Genomic DNA, 22,849 nt, shown 5'->3' with positions numbered 1-22,849 from the left:
GCCCCCAGCACTTTATAAATCCACCGGCCACCACTGTAGTGGAATGATTTCTAAGGGATGAAAGAGGAAAAGTTGAAGATAAAAGTGACAGAGAATAGAAAGAAAAATGCTAGGATGACAATGAAGAAAATATAGGATGCTCAGAAATAATGGAACGGAAGAGATAGAAAGAAAGAGCGAGGAAGGAGGTGTGAAAGAGAAAGAGCAGTGGATGCACTTTTCGCAAAACTGAATGATGAGTGGGCCCGATGTATCTCATGACAGAAGTCTGCATCAGGAAACCCACCTAAAATAGGGCAAACTTCCCTTGCGTACTGATGGCAGGGACCCTTTAGTGGATAGACCCTAACCTATGATAACCTGCTGTCAGAGTATGCCCAACTATTAACTCCACCATCCAAGGTTACTTAGAACGTCTGTATTAGTAACAGTGGCGTAACAAAAGCCGGCGCTGTTTTCACGGAATCGCCTTAACTGTGAGTAACTGTTCTTAGTCCAACCCGGCCGAAGGCTATCTGTTGTGTGCATATTAGAGCGGAATGTAGAGGTGGTCTCCTGTTGCCGCGCATTGCCGTTTCTCATCTGGAGGAGTTTCCTGATTCTGCTTGTGAGGTAACGGGCTTTGGTGTTTGACCTGGGGCATAGCGGAGCGCGGTGGTTAGTCTTATTGCCACGCGTTACTGTGTATGTTGTCATTTTTATGGACCTTCAGAATCGCGGAGCGCAGTGATAATCAACGGCCATGCGTTACCGTGTATATTGTGCTTGATCTTGATATATGCATAGCGGAGCGCAGTAGTGATAATAACCACACGTTACTGTGTATGTACTGCTGATGGAGGGTTCCAGATGCAGAGCGTAGTGATAATCTGATTTGCCACACGTTCCTGTATATATTTGTGAGGAACTTCTGCATAGTGGAGCGCAGTGGTGACTACACGTTACCGTTTATGTTTTATACACCTTAGTTTCAAGGTGGATGGTCATACGAACTTCCTAGAGTTGTTCCTTTATTATGCAAAGACTGGTTATCCGGTGTATCTGTGCCTAGGTGATATTTCTACAGGAACTGTCGTATGAAGAGAACTCTTTATTTAATTTTTATGTGTCCTGAACAAACCTTTCCTACCCCTGGAGAACCTGGAAAGAACCTACTGGTTGACTGTGCAATCTCATCTCCCCTAGTGTTCAGGTGTAGAGATGCCCTATTCAGAGACCTTGAGGCTGCATACATATCATACCAGAGCCTGGAATAGTTTCTTCACTCTAGGAGACGACGTATGTTGCAAAAGGCATATATATATATATTTATCCATATAGGTATAACTAGCGAGATCATTGGAGATTGGAGATTTCTATGCATTGTTTATATCTATGTTATTTTTTGTTTCAGGTCCTTATCCCTCACTGCTCCTTCCCTTTCCTTTTCCCCGCCTGATCCCTCGAACACCCTGTATTTTCTACATCGGTGTGTTGGTGATATCAGGAGGTGGACCATTACTCGCTGCATCTGGATTCTGCGAAGCAAAACCTGACAGAAGATCTGAGGAGATGTATATGTAACATCACTGTGATACACCATGAGATACATGACTTGGCAACTGAGGGAGTTGGGATAAGATTGGAAAAGGATTTGGAACAGTTGGAAGTTGGTTTGCTAACCTAGAAAAGGGAATTCTTGGATATATCTTGAAGCCAAGAATTGCTGTGGTCTGTGTTATCATCTTGGTAGGTATGGTAAGAACATACAATTGGCATAAGTCAAGGCAATTGGAGAATTCCCTTAGGGAGAGAGAAAAAGGGTGGAAACACTGCAGGACAGTCATTATGAGAGCCAAAAGCGGTTGGAGGAATTCAGATAGAGGAGACTAGCTGTGACATATGTTTAGATCGGTGTACTCCACAAGAATTAGAGGGCTTGTGATGATGAGGAAATAGAAATGTTTACGTGGCCAATGTGTCCCCTGCATGTACCCTATGTATGTTCATGTCACCCATGCACTTTCCCTCTCAGGCCTGTAATAATAATGCTTCTGCATTTCCGTCCAACATTAGAATGTCAGTTACCAAGCCTTCCATGAAAGAAACGTTAATTCTGCACTAAGGCCTATGTTGCCAATGTATTTGCATGGTGCACGTTTAAAAGTCGAGATGAACCCGTTTTGTGGCTCAGCCGAGCCAGGACCCGAATTCAGGCTCCGTGCCTCCAGACACTCTGAAAGCTGCAGCTCAGCTATGTATCCCTGACCTCTTGCATACTTTCTGCTCAGCTGAGAGGGGCCCAGTCTGGCCTGCCAAGACAGTATTTTGCTTACAGTTATCTGCTCTGCTCCACAGAAACACATTCCTGCTTAATGAAGAAGGTTAACATAACCCGCCTGCAGAAGATAGGGCCCAGCCTTTCTGTCTCCATTTATGTGATTTACAGAGCTCGCATCCATAGAAGGCCCATGGCCCCCACGCAATGCACGAAGAAATATATGCACACACTGACACTTAGTGATGCGCAACCTTTGCTCGAGCGACCTTTACTTCAGATAATACATCCTCCAAACTCAAGATATCAGATAATACCAGACGTGCAGGTCGTCCTGACACTCACGGCTTCTCTACTGGAATGAAAGTCAGCTCCCCCCAGCTTCCCCCCAGTTACACGTCAATTCCACGTCATGACCAAGTGGCGCACACAAGTAGGGTAAAGGTTCCAGCTGACCACTCAGACCCCCTTCACGTATCCACCCACCTATGACACACCTATGACTTCTCAAGTGAACGCCCACGTGTACGCCTTTTTTACACGCCTTCTTACACGCCCATGTGCTCTTATCTCTCTTTCACTTGCTCCGCCTGGAGCGCTCCGCCTTCTCTATGCAAGTTAATGTATGTTTAACGTATAAATAATGTACTCTGGGAATAAAGTTCAGATGACGATCCTTCCTGAACCTTAGTGGTGATGGAACCCGATTCTCCCTTAACTCGAGTTACTGAAATAAAGTCCTTTTGAATCGGACACCACGGACTCTACCTCTCATTATATGCATGACCCTTTGTTTAAGTATAGAAATTCCGATAGGGTAATAATTTTATTTACCACAATGACACAGGTCATCAGATGGGGGAACTAATGTAGCGGAAATCTCATTTTATTTGTAGGGGTGCATTATAATCACAATTGTAGAATGCACCGCCTATAATTCTTTGTCGTGTTAACATAGGGTGTTAGGCCCTTGAAATGTAATCACGTAAAATGTGATGTGTTTAAGCCACTGAACAGCAATGTGAAGAATTAATGTAGATAGCAAATGTAACTAGCAGAAAACACTAACATGAAGAATTTGTGTTGTGCAACTATTATTAAATGTGTTTACTAATCATGTCATTTTACATGTAGGCAGGAATATTAATTGAACGTGCCTTAATTTCCTATGCAATTTCACAACACTCATACGCTATTTCTCTTATGTTAGCTGAATCTTGTAGGGCAGAAATGCAATTTTCCTGGAAGCTCTCACCTTAGAATGCACAGTTTGAATTTCAAGTGTGCTGTGGATTTCGTTCTATCTCACATTTGTATTGCAGGTGAAAGAAGCACCTTTGTTACAGTGCTCGATTTGTAAAAGGATAAGTGCTGGGGCTCTCGTCGGGAGGCCCCTACAGCTTGAACCTCACATAACCCATTTCAGAGCTGCCAATGACAAGTACATACACAGCTACTAATCTGCACACTCCTACAAGTGTGACAAACTATTCAAGGCCCAGAAAGCTAGAAGAATGGCTTGGGAGGCAGGCATTAATCATTATTAATGCAAATTGAAGAAATAAACTGAAATTAGCAGGACAGCGCCACCATATGGCAGACAGTCATAGCCCCGGTGCTGACAATAAGGTGCCGGTGCGTAGCAACGGAATGCACCGGCTCACATTAAGCACTGCCTTGTTAGCTAGAATAATGTCTTTGTTTTATCAGTTAGGCAAGGAGAGAAGGGAATACATCGCTAGCTAAAGTCAATAAGGGAAATTATTGTGTTTTCACATAGGAGAAGGCCAGGGAATCAAGGTCAACCTGCCTTCAGTAACTTTGCTGTCCTGGGGAAAAGTACCTATGAGATCGAGGTCGGAGCGGAAGGTGGGACCCGCAAGGACTCTTGGGAAGATACCTGTAATATTGAACGTTGCAAGTAGGGAAAAGAGCCCACTTTTTCTCTGCCTTTAGAGAGAGAGCATCTCAGAACGAGCACTGTCTCTATAGCTTTATGCTATTTGACCCATCGATGGTGGAGAGACTTCTTAGGAAGACTCTGAGTGCTGACACCTTTTATTTATTTCCCTGAGGATGCTAAAGTAGGTATGTCACTTTAGCGCTATTGTAGGGATAGATTGATGTTTTATATTCATCAACCCCTCAATGCAGGGAAATTGGACTCATGCTTTCTGATCCTCTGCATCCTATTTCTTGAGTTCATTGTTTTGGTCATGATACATCGACACAACTTTATTAGCAGATTTGGCTTAATGCAGATTCCGATGTATTTCTACACTCTCATTTTGAGGTGTCTCTATATCCAGTTAGTTTTGGCTTAGTAATAAATTAACAAACCTTGCGTTGTTATCTGTGGTTACTATGTGTTCTGAGAATTTCCTGTTGAACTGATTCGCGTTATTGACTATTTTCTCCCCTCTACGCTTAAATACTGCTAAAAAGAACCCTCAGATTATGATTTTAGAACAGTTCCCGAACTTATGGGCCTAGCCCTTTCAAGAGCTAGAAACTATTTTTCCTCTTAAAATCTGCAGATTATGCCGCTGATGATGGTTTATGTGGTAAATACGTTATGTGGCAAATTCGTTAGATCCCTAATTATGCAAAAATAGTGTCAGTCATGGAATCGCATAATTCCAGTGGGCTGCAAGGAAGGGATGGAGTCTAAAGAATTCTGGCAGTGAGGGAAAAAAAGGGGTAGAGCATAGCACCAACAACTGACAATGGCTGTCGGAATGAGTTGGAAGGAAGAGTGGCAAATAGAGAGAGAAAAGAGCGGGCTTTGCACTAGGAATGGCTGTGGGGCAAACAGAGAGAAAAGAGTGCAGTCTAGCACTTACAATAGTTGAAGCACTAGGGAAGGTGGGAGAGGAGCAATGGGAAGGAAGAAATGGGGAGCCGATGAAAGGTATGAACAAACTAACCAACCAATCAATGCACACAATCCCTTGGACTGTCAAACAAGTATTCATATTAATAAGCAGTTTAAGATTACACCATAGCTCCGGGCTAGATGTACCAATAGTAGGAAATCAGTTTTTGTAATGTATGAAACTTAGCGATTCCTTGTGGGTAGCAAATAGACCTAATGAAAATAACAGGAGATGTCTGGTCACAATGCTAAATGTGTGCTGTTCTGAAGCTAAAGACAAAGGGATCATGTAACAACAAAATGAAATTACACTGGGCTGAAAAACTCCCATCAGCCCACCCTTATGGCGGAATATCATCACGTGGGATACGGATGGTGGATCCAAATCTCGCCCAACCCATCTAATGATGGTGCAGAGATGGATTTCCGAGATAGACCTCTAGCCACAGTGTATTTCAAGTGGTGCTGATGGTGTGCAGTGCTGTGAAAAAAGTGAGTGAGAGTATTTAAAATTAGGGGCCAAGATGGCGTCCGCGAGTCCGTGAGGAGTAGGTCGAGCTCTACCTAGCTCTTGACCCCTGTTGTGGTTTGTCGTCAACTATGGACTGTTAGCAGGGCAGGGCTACGAGAAAGAATGCTCCGTCCGCTAGTAATGACCTGAACAACCCAATTGCACTGAAATCGACGGATGCGTGTGCCGGTGTTCCAGTGTGCAGAGGGGGTAGCGTTTACTCACCCGAGTCACAGGCGTGTTGGGTTACGTGTTGGGTCATCAGAGATCGTCGAGGGATCATCGAGGGAGTGGTCGCTGGTGCCGGTGCCGGAGCTGGAGGTCGTCGGCATCAGCGGTGTCGTCGGCTGGGCCGGCAGCAGTGGTGGCGGCAGGGTCGGAGTCAGAGTTGGAATCAGCGGCTGCATTGTGTCGGGGATTGGGTCGGATCCCCCTCCCGTAAAGACTCGAGCACTGTTTGTGGGCCGTGTGGAGGGAGAGGGAGACTTGCCGAGTGAAAGGTGCTTGATTCCCTGATTCTTACTCCCGGCACCCCATCCCGCACTCACGCATCAGCTGGGGTCAAGTGCGGTGCTTTGATCCAGCTGCAGAGGAGAGAGACTCAGGCTGAAACGAACAGACGAGTTGACGAGCCGAGCCGAGCTGAGCCGACTAAGCCAGCCAAAGCAGCGGCAGGAGAGAGAGAGGCGAGAGAGTCAATCATCAGCCCAAGAGGAGGCCCGAGGTTTCATTCGGAGAGTTGGAAATCCAGAGTCCTGTCATCCTGACACCGAAAAGGCGAGTAAGGGTAAAAAAGCTAAAACAAATACAACAATTTCACATTTAATATATAATAATATATAATAATACCCCCTACAATAGCGAGAGACCAGCTATAACCTCAAAAGAAAATCTTAAGCCAAGTTTTGTCTCTCAAGCCAAGTTAGACCATGCGATGTTTTGTGTCACTCTAAACTCCAAACTATTTAAATCTCTGCCAGTTGGCTCTGTCAGAGACAGACAGACAGACAGCAGTTGCTGCAGTAGTAATTGTCCAAAGTGTCCTAAATTCTGATTTTTTGCTATTCACTGTAAAGACATTATAAAGACACGCTGCAAGATACAGTCACATTCGGGGGAATAATAGATATATACCGAGAACTGTGAGAGACTGTTTGAGACTGTGAGTGACTGCTAAAGACTTTAAAAAAAAAACCTGTCAAACATACGAAGGGTTGAGCAAGGGTGTTCACCGCCGAATTTAGCACCCAACAGCATCCAACAGCATTCATGCATCCGGCATCCAGCAAATTTGCAGTAAGTAGTCGGGTGCTATGCGGTGTGGCGAAGTGTGGCGAGTTAATAATAGCTCAACAGCCTAACTGATTAATTGTTCAATCTCACAAGATCTTAATACTATACTACAATATAATACTGCATGACAGCGTGTCCCAATCCGAAGAGAAAGACGGATGCAGGTGACACCTTTATCATACACGGCTTGGGGAGCTTGGAAAATACCTCGGGCCGCTCCGGATTACTGTCAGCAAGTGGCGGTGCTTTGAGCAGGGCACATAACTTTCTGTCCTTACCCAGGTATTCGAAATATACAGCGGCTGCAGTAACAATTGCCTTCACTCTTTCAGTGCAATCTAATCGTAAGCACAGTCAAAAAAAAAAGGAGAGGCAGGGGTTCAATCAAGTATTTAACATGGCAACCGCCGGCACGCTTCAAGGTGAAGGATCCGGTCTGAGTAAACAGAATCAACATCACGACCTAAATGCTAAAGACAAAAATATAATTAATCTACAGCAGGAAGTAAACACTCAGGAGATTCTGGAAGAGTCCGAAATTCAAGGACAGGGGAATACGATACGGCAGGTTGAGACCAGGGGGGCAAAAAGTAAAGAAGAAAAAGATAAAAACCGGGAAAAAAGAAAAGAAAAAGAGAGAGAGAAAGAGAAAGAGAAAGACCAACCGAAAGACAGATCGAAAGACAAAGAAAAGGAAAAAACAAGTGAAAGAGGCAAAGAAAAAGTAAAAAACAAACTTACGAGCAGGAAAATAGTCCGGAAATCCAACTGACGCAAGCCAAAATAGAATTACAGGTAAAAAAAGCAAAGCGATTGCAGGCAATCAAAAACCTAAAATCAGCTGCTAAGTCAAGTGGGTTGTCACAGGATTCCCAGCCACGGATTTCAACAATTTTCTGTTCCGTTTCTAAAGAACCCGCCTATCGACCGGACCTGGTAGAAATAGATATCAACGAAAGTACTATACCTGAAATTCAGAGGAAAATAGATATTTTGAGCAAGCATCATGGCACTTCAGAGGCGGGTATCAAGAATGGATCTCAGGGCACCCCTAATTGTACCACGAGCGCCAGACTCTCAGATCCCAAGGATAAAACAGAATCCTGTGAAAAGGGCAAACAAGACGAAGAAGGGGACCCGTCATGGCGCCCCAGAAGCATTATCATCAATAAATGCAAGAAGTATAGTGACAAAAAACTTAGCACACTTGGAGGATGCAAGTGACTTAAACCTAAACCCTATGCCAAACTCAAACTCAAACATCCCTAATATTCCTAATATAAATAAGCCGGGAACGGACCTAGAATCTGAGCTTGAATCAATATCAGAGTCTGAAATCTATGAGACAGGGATGTCAACTTCAAGTGAACCTCCAGGACTACGACACAAAGAAATACACACAGACTCCAACGATTCATCAGATTCCAACACTAGCTCCAAAAAAAACAACTCTCCTAAAGATAATAGTGCTGAAAAAAAACAAGAAAAAAAAAAAAGAAGACAAAGGAGACAAAACAAACTGGTGGATGAAGATACTACAGACCAAGGAAGTAACGTAGAATTATGCCATCAACCTGACCAAAAACATAGGAACACTTCCTCACACGCTATGACTAAGTCGCACTCCAAAATAAAACCAAAATTAAAAGGCGATGATTTGGTGGTTAGTGAACCATCCCTGGTAGATGTATTTAACTCAATAAAGAAGTTTCAACAGGACGTCAAATCTGACAACAAGAAACTCCAAGGAGCAATCAGTAAAGTAGGCCAAACATGTTTGGAAATTTCAGATAGAATGGCCTCGGTCGAACAACGCACGGAGAATCTTGAAACCGACGTCCTGGCTCTGCAGAAACAAGGCCAATCACAAGAAGAGATTATTCGGGATCTAATGACGAAGGTAGAGGACCATAAAAACCGGGCTCGCCGTAATAATTTACGCATACTGGGGATCCCCGAGGGAATTGAGGGGAATGATCCAAGGAGTTATATGCTATCCCTGTTTAAAGACTCATTTCCCGAGCTTGCTTCATGGGATTGGGAGAAGGAGATTCAGCGAGTCCATCGCTTTCCCTTTACCATCAACAAAAGGTCACAAGGATCAGAGCAATTTCCTAGAGCAATGCTTGTCAATTTCGGAAACTTTCTTTTACGGGAAGCAATCTTTGACTTGGCAAGACCGACTAATAAAAGACAATACAAAGGATATGCTATTTTTAGCAGACCCAATTTTGCCCATGCAACGGTCGAGAGAAGATGGCGACTACGGCAACTTTTTTCCCCATTTGAAAAAATTGGCGCAACAGTCTTCTTACTGAATCCAGCCAGACTAAAAGTTATATTCAACGGCACAACAAGAAGCTTTTCCAGCGAAATTCAAGCGCAATCCTATTTTGAAGAGATCTCCGACCACAGTAAAGACAAAGCAAATCTTTCCAAAGGGAAAAAATGCAACAAATAGTGATCATATGTTTACAGCCAATGGGTCGAGACATAGGTAGAGAGGGTGAGCTGAGAATCTCCTTAAAAAAAAGGGGGTTGACGGGTAGTATTATAGTGGAATAATTAAATGCCTATAAACGACAATCGGTGATTAAAATCACCGACTATGACTATCAGCCCTTCAGAAGTTACAGGGGTTAGGGCCTAGAGCCACCAACTTCCGAAGGATCAGCGAGATGCCAACAACCTGGGCCTACGGGCAACAGGTAGCCCCATTAGATGGAGGGGGGGAGGGGGGAGGGAGGGTGGGTCCTAGCTATTGCGGGGAAGACGGGGGAGGGGGAAGGGGGCCACGGTACAGGCAAATTGAAAGGGTGGAATCTATGATCAGGCTTAAAAAGATTTTTTTAAAAACAAACAAAAAAAAAATACGTAATTTTATTAGTAGTATACCAAAGTTATAAAATAAATGGCTAAATTGAGAATATTAACAATGAATATATGTGGGCTCAACGATATAAAAAAAAGGCAAAGATTAGCAATAGGTTTACACTCAATAGGAGCAGAAATAATATGTCTTCAAGAAACGCATATAGAGGGGTCACAGAGACATCTGTTTAAAGACCTGGGATACAGAGTAGTTGTTGCCACCACCCAACCAAATAAAACTCGGGGGTAGCTATTTTAGCGCGAGGTGGGGGTTTAAGTTTTTTAAGATCAGCTTCAGACCCATATGGCAGTTGGGCTATTACAGAGTGTCAAGGTGTAAGTGGGAAAAAATTTACAGTCTCTTCAAACTATGGCAATGTTACAGACGATCCAACATTGTTACAGTTCCTATCTAACGAACTGGCACACTGGCCTGTTCCTATGATCATGTGTGGGGATATCAACATCAATCTCCCACCAATTTGGCTTTCTGATCTAACATTTAAATATCTAGGCCGGAAACCTAGAACTTACAAGGCCTTGTTGGACATTTGTCATGTTCATGGGCTGGTAGATTGTTGGGAGATGAAAACACCACAGAATCACGGGTATACCTTTTTTTCCCACCCCCATCGCAAACTGGCTAGATTGGATTATATATTCATCTCTAATGTAATCCTATCTAAATGCTCTATAAATAGGCTGTCGAGGGTTTTTTCAGACCATAATCCTCTGCTTTTGAGTTTTGATATTGATATTACTAAATCTGATCGCAGTAACTGGACCTTTGAAAGAGCTCTGCTAGCCAACGATAAATATTGTACCCATATGAAACAATGGATCCCAGAATTTTTAGGTTTCAACATGGGTAGCGCCCCGCTAGAGGTGGGATGGGATTCATTAAAGGCAGGGATAAGGGGGGAAACCCTTAGATTTTCTATCCAAAATAACAAAGAAGCCAAACAAAACTTAAAAGATCTAGAGGAGAATCTGGCCAGAAAAGAAGAAGATCTAATTAGATTACTTCAAGGGGGGAACAACATTGAAGAGGCCATTAGAGATGTAGCGATAGCAAAAAACTTAATATCTGAAATATTCACCGGTAAAGCAATCATCAAAGCTACTGCAAATAGGGAAAACATCTATGAATGGAGTGAACCGATAGGGCACCAATTAGCTGTTAGTGTAAGAGAACAAAATTCTAAAAATACGATCAAATCTATAAGAGACCCCGTTCTCGGCCTAACTCATGATACAAACGATATAAGGGACGCCTTTAGGAGATATTATGCAGAGCTTTATTCTGAAACAGATATTAAACAAGATAACATCGACGAGTATCTAATTTCGGATATAAGGCCCTACCTATCCAAAGCAGATGAGGGAATTCTCGCTAAAACTCCTGACTGGATAGAAATTTTACTGTCCATACGCAGTCTTCCATCTGGTAAGGCATCAGGTCTAGACGGTATTCCCGTGGAATTTTATGTCAGATTTAGTAGCCCACTCAAAGACATTTTAACCCAGTTGTTTACCCAGGTCTTGATGAATGGAAATCCTCCGGCTTCTTGGGCACGTGCAAAAATTATAGTGTTCCCCCAAAAAAATAAAGATCCCACGGAATTAGGCACATACCGTCCTATTACCCTAATTAACAACGACTCCAAAATATATTCCAAACTGTTAGCAAGCAGATTGGCACCTCTAATTCACAAAATTGTATCTGTTAGACAACACAGGTTCGTCCCTGGAAGATCAACCACAGATCACGTCCAGAGGGTGATAACTGTCTTTGACATTGCCGAGGTAGCAGGAGACCCTATGGGCCTAATTTTATTAGATGCTGAAAAAGCATTCGATAGGGTCTCCTGGCAATATCTATGGTCGGTCATGGCAAAGAGTGGGATCGGGGATCATTTTATTCAAGCAGTACAGAAAATGTATATTGCTCCAGAAGCGGTCGTTATGATTAATGGGGTAACATCGGATATCATCAAAGTGACGAGAGGTACAAGACAAGGGTGTCCTTGTTCCCCTCTACTCTTTGCCATCTACATTGATCCCTTTATCGCAAAGCTAGAAATTAATCCGTCCATACTACCCATTAAGACATCGAATGATGAAACTAAAACTCTAGCCTTTGCAGATGATATTGCGATTGTTACATCTGATCCAATTACAACAGTAAGGATAATGGAGGAAGAAGCTAAAAAGTTCGGGGGGAGTTTTGGGGATACAAATTAAATCAAACTAAAACCCAGATTGTAATAAATAATAACAGCAGTTGCGATGATGTAAGAGTCACTGATAATGCATTATATCTTGGCATTATTATCACATCCGATCTGAATAAACTAGTGGCCCTCAACCTAGACCCTTTAGTGAAACAGACTAATAAAACATTATTGAGACTTCACAACCTGCATTTAACAATAATCGGAAGATGCAATCTCATTAAAATGTTTTTTTTGCCTACATTTTTGTACTTCTTCCGGGCAATTTGTCTTAACTTTGACCTAACACTCTTTAATCAAATAGATAATATGCTATCTCGCTTCGTCTGGGGCTATGGAAAAACACGAAGAGCTTATAAACATATCACACACTCAAGGGATAGAGGTGGCCTTGCCCTCCCTAATATTAAATTGTATTGGTGGGCTACAACCATCAAATACAGTCGTTTACTGCTAACCCCCAAACAAGAGTCAATGCCCATCAGCTCGACTCCAACGCCACAGGAACTAATTTTGGGTAATAACGCCAATAATCACCTTTGGAAATTATCCTATGAATGTCATCTAAAAAAAGAACGATTTAAAACCCTTAAGGGTATCTATACAGTCTGGAATATGGTTCGGAAACATCTGGGGATTGGTAGATTTTCATTTTATACTCCAATAGAAAACAACACCAATCTGCCCGAAATATTTATGGATTCCTGTATGCGGCGATGGGTTAGTTTAGGAATATCGCAATTTGGATAATTTTACGATTCAACGGGTTTTTGTTCATTTGAATCGCTAAAAAACAAATATGGGCTGAATTCGCATGACTTTTTAAAGTTTTTGCAATCAAGAGATTTTATCCTCAAAAAGGGGGATCTAATGGTTGCTTTAAAACAATTCCCACAATTAACACTGTGGTCAGCTCCGCCAGTGTAAAAATTGGAGACATTTATAAAGACCTAGTTGCTGTACTACCAGACGATATCGATAAACATGCAAATATCTGGCAAAATAAGATCAATATCACAGAGGATTTAGCCCACAAAGCACTCGAACTATCCAGCACAATTTTAATGTCGACCAAGCTGCAAGCTCAGTTCTATAAAACTTTTTTCGACTTATATTATACTCCCGAAAAAAATTCAAAATGGGGGGAAGGGAAAGGGACTCTCCGTCCAAGATGCAATCGACCTAAAGTCGATCTGATACATATGTTGGCTACATGTCATACTTTAGATAATATTAAACAAGAAGTTTCCAACTTCCTATCTGAAATATTCGATGTCGATATAGAGATTAGCACAGCAGAAATCATGTTAGGAGTAGACCAAGTTAGTAGACCCATTGCCATGCAGGGACTCATATATATTGCTATGGCAGTCTTAAGAATCTGTTTGACTTCCGCATGGCTGGATCAATATCCACCAACATTTCAACAGTGGCGGATGCGCTTTTTAGCTACATATAATCTTGAAAATGCCATTTATAGCCGGAAAGGTATAAGGAAAAAAATAATGGGATTAAAAATTTGGGACCCAGTTAGATTATGGCTATTGAGCCCAGCATAGATCAATACGGTAGAGACGCAACAAGTGTTTTGGAATGTAACAATGTATTTCTTTTTGCTTTTTGTTTTTTATTCTTTATCCTTCGAAGCCTGTATATTCCTTTTTTTATATATATATTTGTTTTTATTTTTTTAAATTTTTGTTTTTGAAAAATTTTCTGTATAATTTCTTTGTTTTTTTACTGCTCTAGCTGTACCGGGCGGCAGGGGGAGGGGAGGGAGGGGCAATGGTGATGTAAAAATTTAAAAATCCCTATAAAAATTTGTAAAAAAAAAAAGAGAATTTAAAATTGCCTACTAGGGCAGAAAATATGTTTAATAGGCACTGTCCTAGTGTCAAGATTAAAATGATGCCTGATAGTCTGAAAATATGACTATATAATGGCGCAGTGCAGGTACCCACTGTACTGCGCCATTATATATTCATTCCCGTGCAGGAATTCGACGGAGGTGGATGTCTCTCTTCCCTTTTCTCATCGAGCCACGGACGAACCAGGGGATGCGACAGTTTATTTGACTAAGATTTTCCTGAGAATAAAACTACTATTTACTCTTCGACTAAAAAGAGGAATCAGTAGAAAAAGTTCTAGAAGACGACAGACGGAGCTTCTCTTACTCGTCTACCTTGGTTCAATATTTTTGGGATAATTATCCTCATTTGGATGTGGCTTGAAAGTATTATATTGAAACTTATCATACTACCGGTGTAATGTTCAATTTTGAATAGACCTACACTGTTCAACAGAGATATTGATCCTCTGGAAAAGAATCAAAAATAAATAGATGCCCAACGTACTATAGTGCAACATCGCGGACAAAGATATATACCCCTGGATAACGGGAGAAGATCCAGTGATGTCACCATCAATTACAACTTTGCCCTGAAGAAGTCCCTTGAGGACGAAACGCGTCGGCTGTAGACCCTGTGTGTAGTTTCTCAACTGAATTGAATAAAGAAAACTCAAGAATATAAGAAATAGTTGCTGTGATCATTACTGTTTTACCTGAATAGAGATAACAGTTTTCAAAGAACGTTTAAGTGGTGCACCTTGACCTTTTCTCAAATTATCTCATAGTTCATGTTTTGAACCGACACTGTAACAGTGGGTGTTGTGGAGTGTGCACACAGACTGCCCCGGGTACTAGGGGGTGGGTCCTTAAGACAATAATTTTTTGGAGAATCCTTGACTAGGTGCTGTCAACTTGGGAACCTTCCACTATTGCTTTTTCCTCTTAATCGACTGGAAAAATACTGTGTACATCTGGTCCTTAGGATCCGATGTATGAATGCTTTTCGTGATATTGCGATTCTCCAGAATTGCAGTTTGGGTGTAAAAATCGCTATTTGGAAGGGGCATTCCTTCCAAATAGCAATTTCCAGTGTTATGTATCAAGATTTTTTGACCGAAATGTGGTTGCAATACATTGATATTTTACCATCAACAAAAAGTTGGTGATAATGCACTCGCAAATTGGAATGGGTCCCCTTCCCATTTGTGAATGTTAGAAACACATTTTTTTAGAGCTCGCAGTGGTCGCATGACCACTGCCTACTCTCAAATAAAAAATGAAAAACAAAACGTTTCATTCTATTGTTGAAACACATCTCTTTTTCTTTTGAGGAAAACGGGTTGCATTTCAACAAAAAAAATCTTTATTTAAAGACAATCACAGACATGGTGGTCTGCTGACCCCAGCAGGCTTCGATCCCTGTGATGACAGACATTCCTAATGGGTCACAAACTGCAACCTATCTCAGTAATATTCACAAGATGGGTCAATTTGTGACCCACTAAGAATTGCAAAAAGTTTCATACATAAGGAATAGGGATTTCTAAATAGCAAATCAGATGCACTCGCTATTCCTACTCTTTGCGCATCTGGCCCTTTGTTCTGAGGATAGAGGTGGGCTGGGGGGGGGGACACTAAATTGGGAGGCAAGCCATCAATAAAGTGCAAGGAACTGAGATTGCAAGAAGGCCATATAATCATCAGCAAGGATTGATCCGTGAAGTATGTTATACAATGTTTTACAGACAGCTGGAGGTCTCTATGGCGAGACTGCTAAAAAGGTCATAGTGCAGCCAGAAAATACAGCAGGCACGCCAGACAGCCATTCACTTTGCGCAGCCAAGGAAATATTGACTTAATAATTTTGTGGAAATTGCCATTTCATGACGATGCATGCAGGACCCATAACATGATGACTCAGTAAAGAACTGAGTGCCTGAGAGGGGGCTTATTTATGGAGCTCTTTGTCACTTTTTCACCATGTAAAGTGGTACATGAGTAACACAGGGCTCTCATTTCGATTTATGAATCCATGCAAAGCCATCCTGTGTGGCTTTGAGTGGCCTCATTAATCATGATTAAGGCAGCGCGTACCAAATCACTGCGTCACCTTACTCTAAGTCTGGGAGGCATTCCCTGAGTGTCGCAGTGGGTTTTCCCATGAAACACCCATGGAATTTGACACTGCCCCAGATTTACAAAGTGATGTAAACCCGGGGAAGTGCCAAATCCATATGCCTTCTGAGGTGAGGCTTAACGTGGAGAAATATGTTGATTCCTCTTTCCATGTGTGCTGCATTCTGAAGCATATACAGAAAAAGGAAAACAACTCCTAGGATTTGGGGGTGGGAGCTGCCGTAAATGGGCATTATAATGCCCCCCCAATATTGGCACAGTCTTTCTGTCCCCCCTGGGGTTCTGATGGGGGCAATAGCCCTCAATCTGCCCCCCCCCCCCCGGGAGGGCAAAAAATACACTAGACACCAGTGATTTTTTGTGTGGGCAAACTTAGGGTTGGGGGCTCCTCTAAGTGGGTATTATAATGGCTCCACCCCTCCCAAATTCTGTTGCAGTCTTTCTGCCCCCTGGGGCACAGTTGGGGGCACTAGTCCCGAATCTGCCCCTCCCCTGTGGGGTGGGCAGAAAGCCCACTAGGCACCAGGGATTGTTTTTTTTTAAAATAATAGTTGATAATAGAGGCGTGGGGCTGCCCACAATGGGCATGCCAATGCACCCACCGTCCAACACAAACGGGACAGTCTTTCTGCCCCCCCTTTAGGCAAATGGGAGTTGTTACCCCGATCTGCCCCCCAGGGGGGCAGAAAGCCCTCTAGACTCCAGGGATCTTTTTTTTATTATAAAAGAGGTAGAGGGGCTGCCCACAATGGGCACGGCTATGCCCCCACCTGCAATTATAACAACAGAAGTCTTTCTGCCCCCCCCCCCCCCCAGGGGGCATATGAAGGTACTAGCAGAAAGCTCACTAGGCAGCAGGGATTTATTTTTTGAATATGTAGGGGTGGGGGCTGCCCAAAATGGGCATGCCAATGCTCCCAACTCCCTAACAAAAAAGGGACAGTCTTTCTGTGTGCCATTAGGGGGCAGATGGGGGTTATTACCCCCGATCTGTCCCCGGGAATAGAAAGCCCACTAGACACCAGGGATTTGTTTTTTAATAAAAGAGAGGTGTGGGTTGCCAATAATGGGCAATGCCAATGCACCTCTCCCATGAAAAATAGCCCTAGTCTTTCTGCCCCTCGGCGGAAATCTAGGAAAACCTACCAAACCCAGACAGTTCTGAAAACTAGACACCCAGGGGAGTCCAGGGAGGTGTGCCTTGCATGTATTCCCCAAGATTTTCTTATTTAGAATCCCTGTCAAACCTTACATTTTGTCTATAAAAATCATGTTTTCCTCGCATTCCTGTGTGGGAAAGTTGTGGGATCACCAAGCCCACACAAATCTCCTACCACCCAGCATTCCCCCAGGTCTCCTGAAAAAAATGCAACCCCACCACTGTAGGTGGGCCAAGGGTACACAACAGGAACTGGCCCAAAACGTCATGTGGAGATTTCAAAATTCTCGATAACAAAAAGACATGGTTGTGTGAGGGATTCACCTGCGCTTTTGGTCCCATGCTTAGCTGCCCTCTAGGGAAACCTGCCAAACCCAGACATTTCTGAAAACTAGACAGCCAGGGAAGTCCAGGGAGGTGTGGCTTGCATTGATCCCTCAATATTTTCTTATCCAGAATCCCCTACAAACCTCAAATTTTGCTAAAACAAATTATATTTTGCTCACATTTCTGTGGGGGAAACGCTGGAGAATCCATGCAAGCTGCAACTCCTTGGACTCCCCTGGTTGTCTAGTTTTCAGAAATGTCTGGGTTTGGTAGGTTTCTCTAGATTGCAGCCAATCCCAGGACCAAAAGTGCCCGTGACTCCCTTGCAAAACCTTGTCTTTTTGTGATTGATAATTTTGCAGTCTCCACAGTACGTTTTGGGTCGTTTCCTGCCGTGGGCACTAAGTCCACCCACACAAGTGAGGTTCCATTTTTATCAAGAGACTTAACGGAATGCTAGGTTGTTGGGATTTTGTGGCTCCCCGTAGATTCCAGAACTTTCCATCATAGAAATTTGAGGAAAATGTGGTTTTATTTTTACATAGTTTGATGTTTGCAAGGGATTCTGGGTAACAGAACCTGATGAGTGCCACACAAATCACCCTATCCTGGAATACCTGGGTGTTTAGGTTTAAAGAAGGTTCAGGTTGGCAGGGTTTCCCTAGGTACCAGCTAAGCTAGGCTCTAAAATCCACAGCTAGGCACATTTCAATAAAAAGGTCAGTTTTCAGTGGAAAAATGTGATGTATCCATGTTGCGTTTTGGGCTATTTCCTGTCGCGGGCACTAGGCCTACCCACACAAGTGAGGTACCGTTTTTATAGGGAGACATAGGGGAACACAGAATAGTAGAACAAGTGTTATTACCATTTGTCATTCTATGCCGTTCTGCCTTCCAAATGTAGGACAGGTTGTGAAAAAGAAGATATTTAGAAAAATGCCCCCTAATTCAGATGCTAATATGGATACCTACAAATTCAGAGATGTGCAAATAACCACTGCTTCTAAACTCCATATCTTGATCCAATTTAGGAAATACATAGGTTAGCTTGATAGCTATTTTTCACTCTTCATATTTTACCAAATTAATTCCTGTACACCCGGTACACAATGAAAAACCATTGCAAGGTGCAGCAGTTATTGGCTCCTGGTACTTTGGGTTCTTGGTGAACCTTACAAGCCTGATATATCCCCACAACCACAAGCATCCCATAGACATAATGGTATATTGCTTTAAAAATCTAGCAAAGGTAGAAGAAGTTACAGGTGAAAATGTAGGCACAAATACTGTTTTTTTTAATTCAATTTCAATATTTTTTTATTTCAACTGTTACTTTCTATAGGAAAACCTTAAATGATCTACACAAATAACCCCTTGCTGAATTCATAATGTTGTCCATTATTTGTTTCACACCCATCTCTACCACTAACTGGAAGGTGGTTGAAAGCACAAAAAACAGGAAAAATAGGCAAATGCCCAAGTAAAATTACAAAACTGTGTCGAACATTTTGGTTTACTGACAAAAGTATGCCTCATCCTGAAAGCTGGGAAGATGGTGATTTCAGCACCACAAACCCTTCCTTGATACCAATTGCAGAGAAAAAACAGACGCTGTCTTCTGCAGAACTTTTTTCTCATTTTCCCCCAAAAACCCAAAATGTAGCTGTATTTTACCTAATTTCTGGGTCCCATTCAATAGAATCTACAAACCCTGGGTACCTTTAGAATCCTCAGGATGTTGGAAGAAAAGGACGCAATTTTGGCATGGATACCTTATGTGGACAAAAAGGTATGGGGGCCTAAGTGCAAAATACCCCAAATAGCCAAAAAAGGGCATTGCTCAGGGGCAAAAGGCAAGCAAGGGGGTTAAATTCAATGCATTCCTGCCCTTTCACTTTGGAATAGGGCAGTGCAGCAAGGTGCCTTGCTCCCCTACCCTATAACAAAATCCCATTAATGAGAATCTCTGCATCTAAAGTCCATACATATAACTCAGAAATTCTCCCAGTTAGGGCATGAACTTTAAACCGAGCAAGTTGGAAAGAGTGAGAAGAAATTGTCGCTGTTTTCGGCTCATTCGATCTAAAGTTCATGCATCAACTCAGTGAAATTCTGAGTTTGAATATTTGAACTTTGAAACCTTGCAGGCAAAAAAGAGATGCCCAGGTCTATACTGAGGCAGCGCAGCCCATCATGATATGGCCCTTGTAATTCGCTAATATTTTTCTTGTGCTTGACTCAACAGTGGTTAGACAGCTTTTTTAAGGGAAAATACAGGGGTGTGCCGGATTCTTGTGAACCCAGTGCATACCTGCGTTTTTTAAATGATGCAGTACTGCTAAATTGGTGGCAGCTTTGCGCTGCATCATTTTTGCTTTCAAAATATGCCCCCCTAAGGTGAGGAGCTCAGTAATTTTAAAAGCTGCTCCATTATAACTTGTCTTTATTTTATATATTTAAGCTTCTTAATTTGCAATAGCTATGCAGTTCACCTAAAAAAATAGAACTTAATTGAATTTTGCCGATGCCTTAAGTGTTTTTCTAATTGGTCAAATATATTTTTTGCTTCTTTCCTTTGCTAGTACAGTGAAGGAGTACTTGAGAATAGCGATGAAGACGATTGCTTTATTATTGATGGAATAGTGTTCAAGCCTGCGGAGTTCCTTGACAGCTTAGCAGAGCAGTTTAAAGAAATCGATGAGTTTGTGGCTGAATTCAAGGACAGTTTCTAGATGTCATTATATATATTTAGAATTAATACACGTTAATGAAAAACAGTCAATGTCACAGATTTGTCATTATTAAAGTGTTATATTTTTGAAAGAGTTATTTGTCAGAAAATCATATACATAAATATCGTCAGCCAAGAATATCATGTACGAAATATTATTTGCAAAATACCGTCCTATTGTGTGTAGGTGTTCTATTATTAGCTCCAGTGAGGTGGTATTTAGACAAGATATTTATGTCAGATGATATTTAGGGAATTTGTATTACACGTTTGAAAGAACATTGGTATAAACATTGTTTTGTTATAAGTTTGTTAGGTACATGAAGTACCAAGTTTCTTTTTATTTTCCATCGCCATTAAATGTTGTATTAGGAGCTAAGCTACTTTTGGTCTCGTATTTTCTTTTGACATTTCCGAATAGACAAGCTGTATTGCTAAATCTGGACTGTGTTTACTTCATGCTATAAAAGATAAATATAATTTGCACTTTATGTAGTATGATTTTGTTAAAATTTCTTTGGACTACTTTTTTCTCTCGATGTAAAGTGGTGCTGGAAATGTGTATTTTCTTATCAATAAAGCTTGGATCTTACCCCAGTAATCACTTATTGTCACTTTTCCTGAGGTTATACCTCATCACCTTTATCAGGTTTGGATGTTAAATGCACCACTAAAGATAATCAATTTATTGCAGTGGCTTTTAATGAAGTGGGAGCTGGAGGTAAGAAAGAAACAACCTCAAACACTGTAACCTCAAAAGGCTAACCTGGCTTTCTTGTAAATTAGCTCTGACACTTCTGCGGACTGCTGTAAGTATGGCTAGTGTTATCCTCTTCATGCAGTCTTATACGTCACCATGAAACAAGTAGCAGCAGCAGTTGGGCTATGTGTTTCGAGCGACCTATTGCTGTGCCCAATACATTCCCTCTCTTTGTACACCAATACATACGAGGTGGCATATTATCAAGAACAGCGTTAACATTATCGCTGCTTTAGCAGCCGGAAACTGCCGCTAAAGAGGCGATAATGGCCATGATAATATGCCCTAGAGAATTCCAATAGAAGCTCATGTTCACACCAGAACATGGGCTTCTATGGGAATTCACAAGGGCATATTATCAAGCCCATTATCGCTGCTGTAGCGGCAGTTTCCTGCCGCTAAAGCAGCGATAATTTTAACGCTGTTTCTTGATAATATGCCCCTACTCTTTTTGCACATTCAGGGTTATGCATTGGTGCAATCCCTGCATCAATATCTCATGGCAGCCCTAAGATACATGCAAAATGAGGTGACATTTTATTTTTTAACCAATTTACTGAGAATTTTGTTGCATTTCTCAACATGAACCCCAGAATGATAGCCACAAAAATATTGTCCTGCTTGTCTTGAGTCTGGCAGTACCAAATATGGAATAGGGAATGTAGTCTGTATAATCAATTTTATAATACGAGCACATATCTCACAACTGTGGTAGATTCACACTTATGATGTCCTATTTACTTGATGACAGATATTAAACTATTTGGAAATCATGAACTGTATGGGACCGATTCACAGAACTAACTTAAGACAAAATCCTAAGCTTACTACTTTTGGTATTCACAGAAGTTAGGATTTTGTCTTAAGTTTGTCTTAAGACAGACTTAAGACTGACTTAAGACAAAATCCTAACTTAAGTCTGTCTTAAGTCTGTAAGACAAACTTAAGACAAAATCCTAACTTCTGTGATTACCAAGAGTAGTAAGCTTAGGATTGTGTCTTAAGTTAGTTCTGTGAATCGGGCCCACATGGTCCGATTCACAAAGGTAAAGTGAGACAAAAGTCTAACTTCGAGATTTACAAAAAGCATTTACTACTTATAAATGCCGTTTGTGAATACTGAAAGTATAACTTTATGAGTTTTAGTATTCACAAAGAGCATTTACGATTAGTAAATGCCCTTTGTGAATACCAAATACTTTCGTCTCACTTTACCTTTGTGAATCGGGCCCATTATATTTTCTAAGCCTGTACTACCTGAGGAATTTATTTTTGCAAGCCAAGCTTTCCTTGACCTGACTGGCCGGCCATTAGAAACCCTGAACATGACTTTGACAGATCTTTAGCAATTTTACATGATAATTCCCTCCTGTCTATTTCTTGCAGGAGCATATATACACATAGCGGGGAGCCATTATCAACTAGCTGCATATTAATGAACCCATACACTTTCACTCTTTTCTCTTTTTCTTTTATTGTAAAACAATTTTCTTCTAAAATCATCTTTTAAATATAAACCTTTTTACTTGTTATATCAGTACATTTCATCCAACATTTCTTTACAATGATAACTTTTTATTCTAATTTCAAACAAAGTAAAAGTCCCATTAAAAGTTCTTAATACTCTGATATAGTCACATGCAACGTGTGTTTTGCGGCTCGCCAACTGCATCTTATGGGCTCATGTGATGAAACGGAACAGAAAAGTAATTAGCGGGTTTAAGAAATAAGACGCTTCCAAGTAGGTCTCATTATCAATAATGTTGATGTGTCTTTTACCCTCGATGAATTGCTGTCATAGTAGTTCCATAGTAAGATGATCTTTCAGCGCAAAATAACTTCTAAT

At 41.6% G+C, this 22,849-nt stretch overlaps 1 protein-coding gene across 1 annotated transcript in view; it reads left to right on the top strand.

Moving 5' to 3' along the window:
• The window catches only part of ZCWPW2 (zinc finger CW-type and PWWP domain containing 2), a 778,017-nt gene extending 757,773 nt beyond the window's left edge, over positions 1–20,244 (top strand). The window contains exon 12 of the mRNA XM_086939915.1: positions 20,095–20,244. Within this exon, the coding sequence (XP_086796041.1) occupies positions 20,095–20,244 (150 nt within the window). The remainder of the gene's footprint in view (positions 1–20,094) is intronic.
• Positions 20,245–22,849: the final 2,605 nt, after the last annotated feature.

This window comes from Lissotriton vulgaris, chromosome 10 (assembly GCF_964263255.1).
Source record: "Lissotriton vulgaris chromosome 10, aLisVul1.2, whole genome shotgun sequence".
Lineage (NCBI taxonomy): Eukaryota > Metazoa > Chordata > Amphibia > Caudata > Salamandridae > Lissotriton > Lissotriton vulgaris.
The sequence above is the reverse complement of the archived record's forward strand: the minus strand, read 5'-3'. Positions and strand labels throughout refer to the sequence as shown.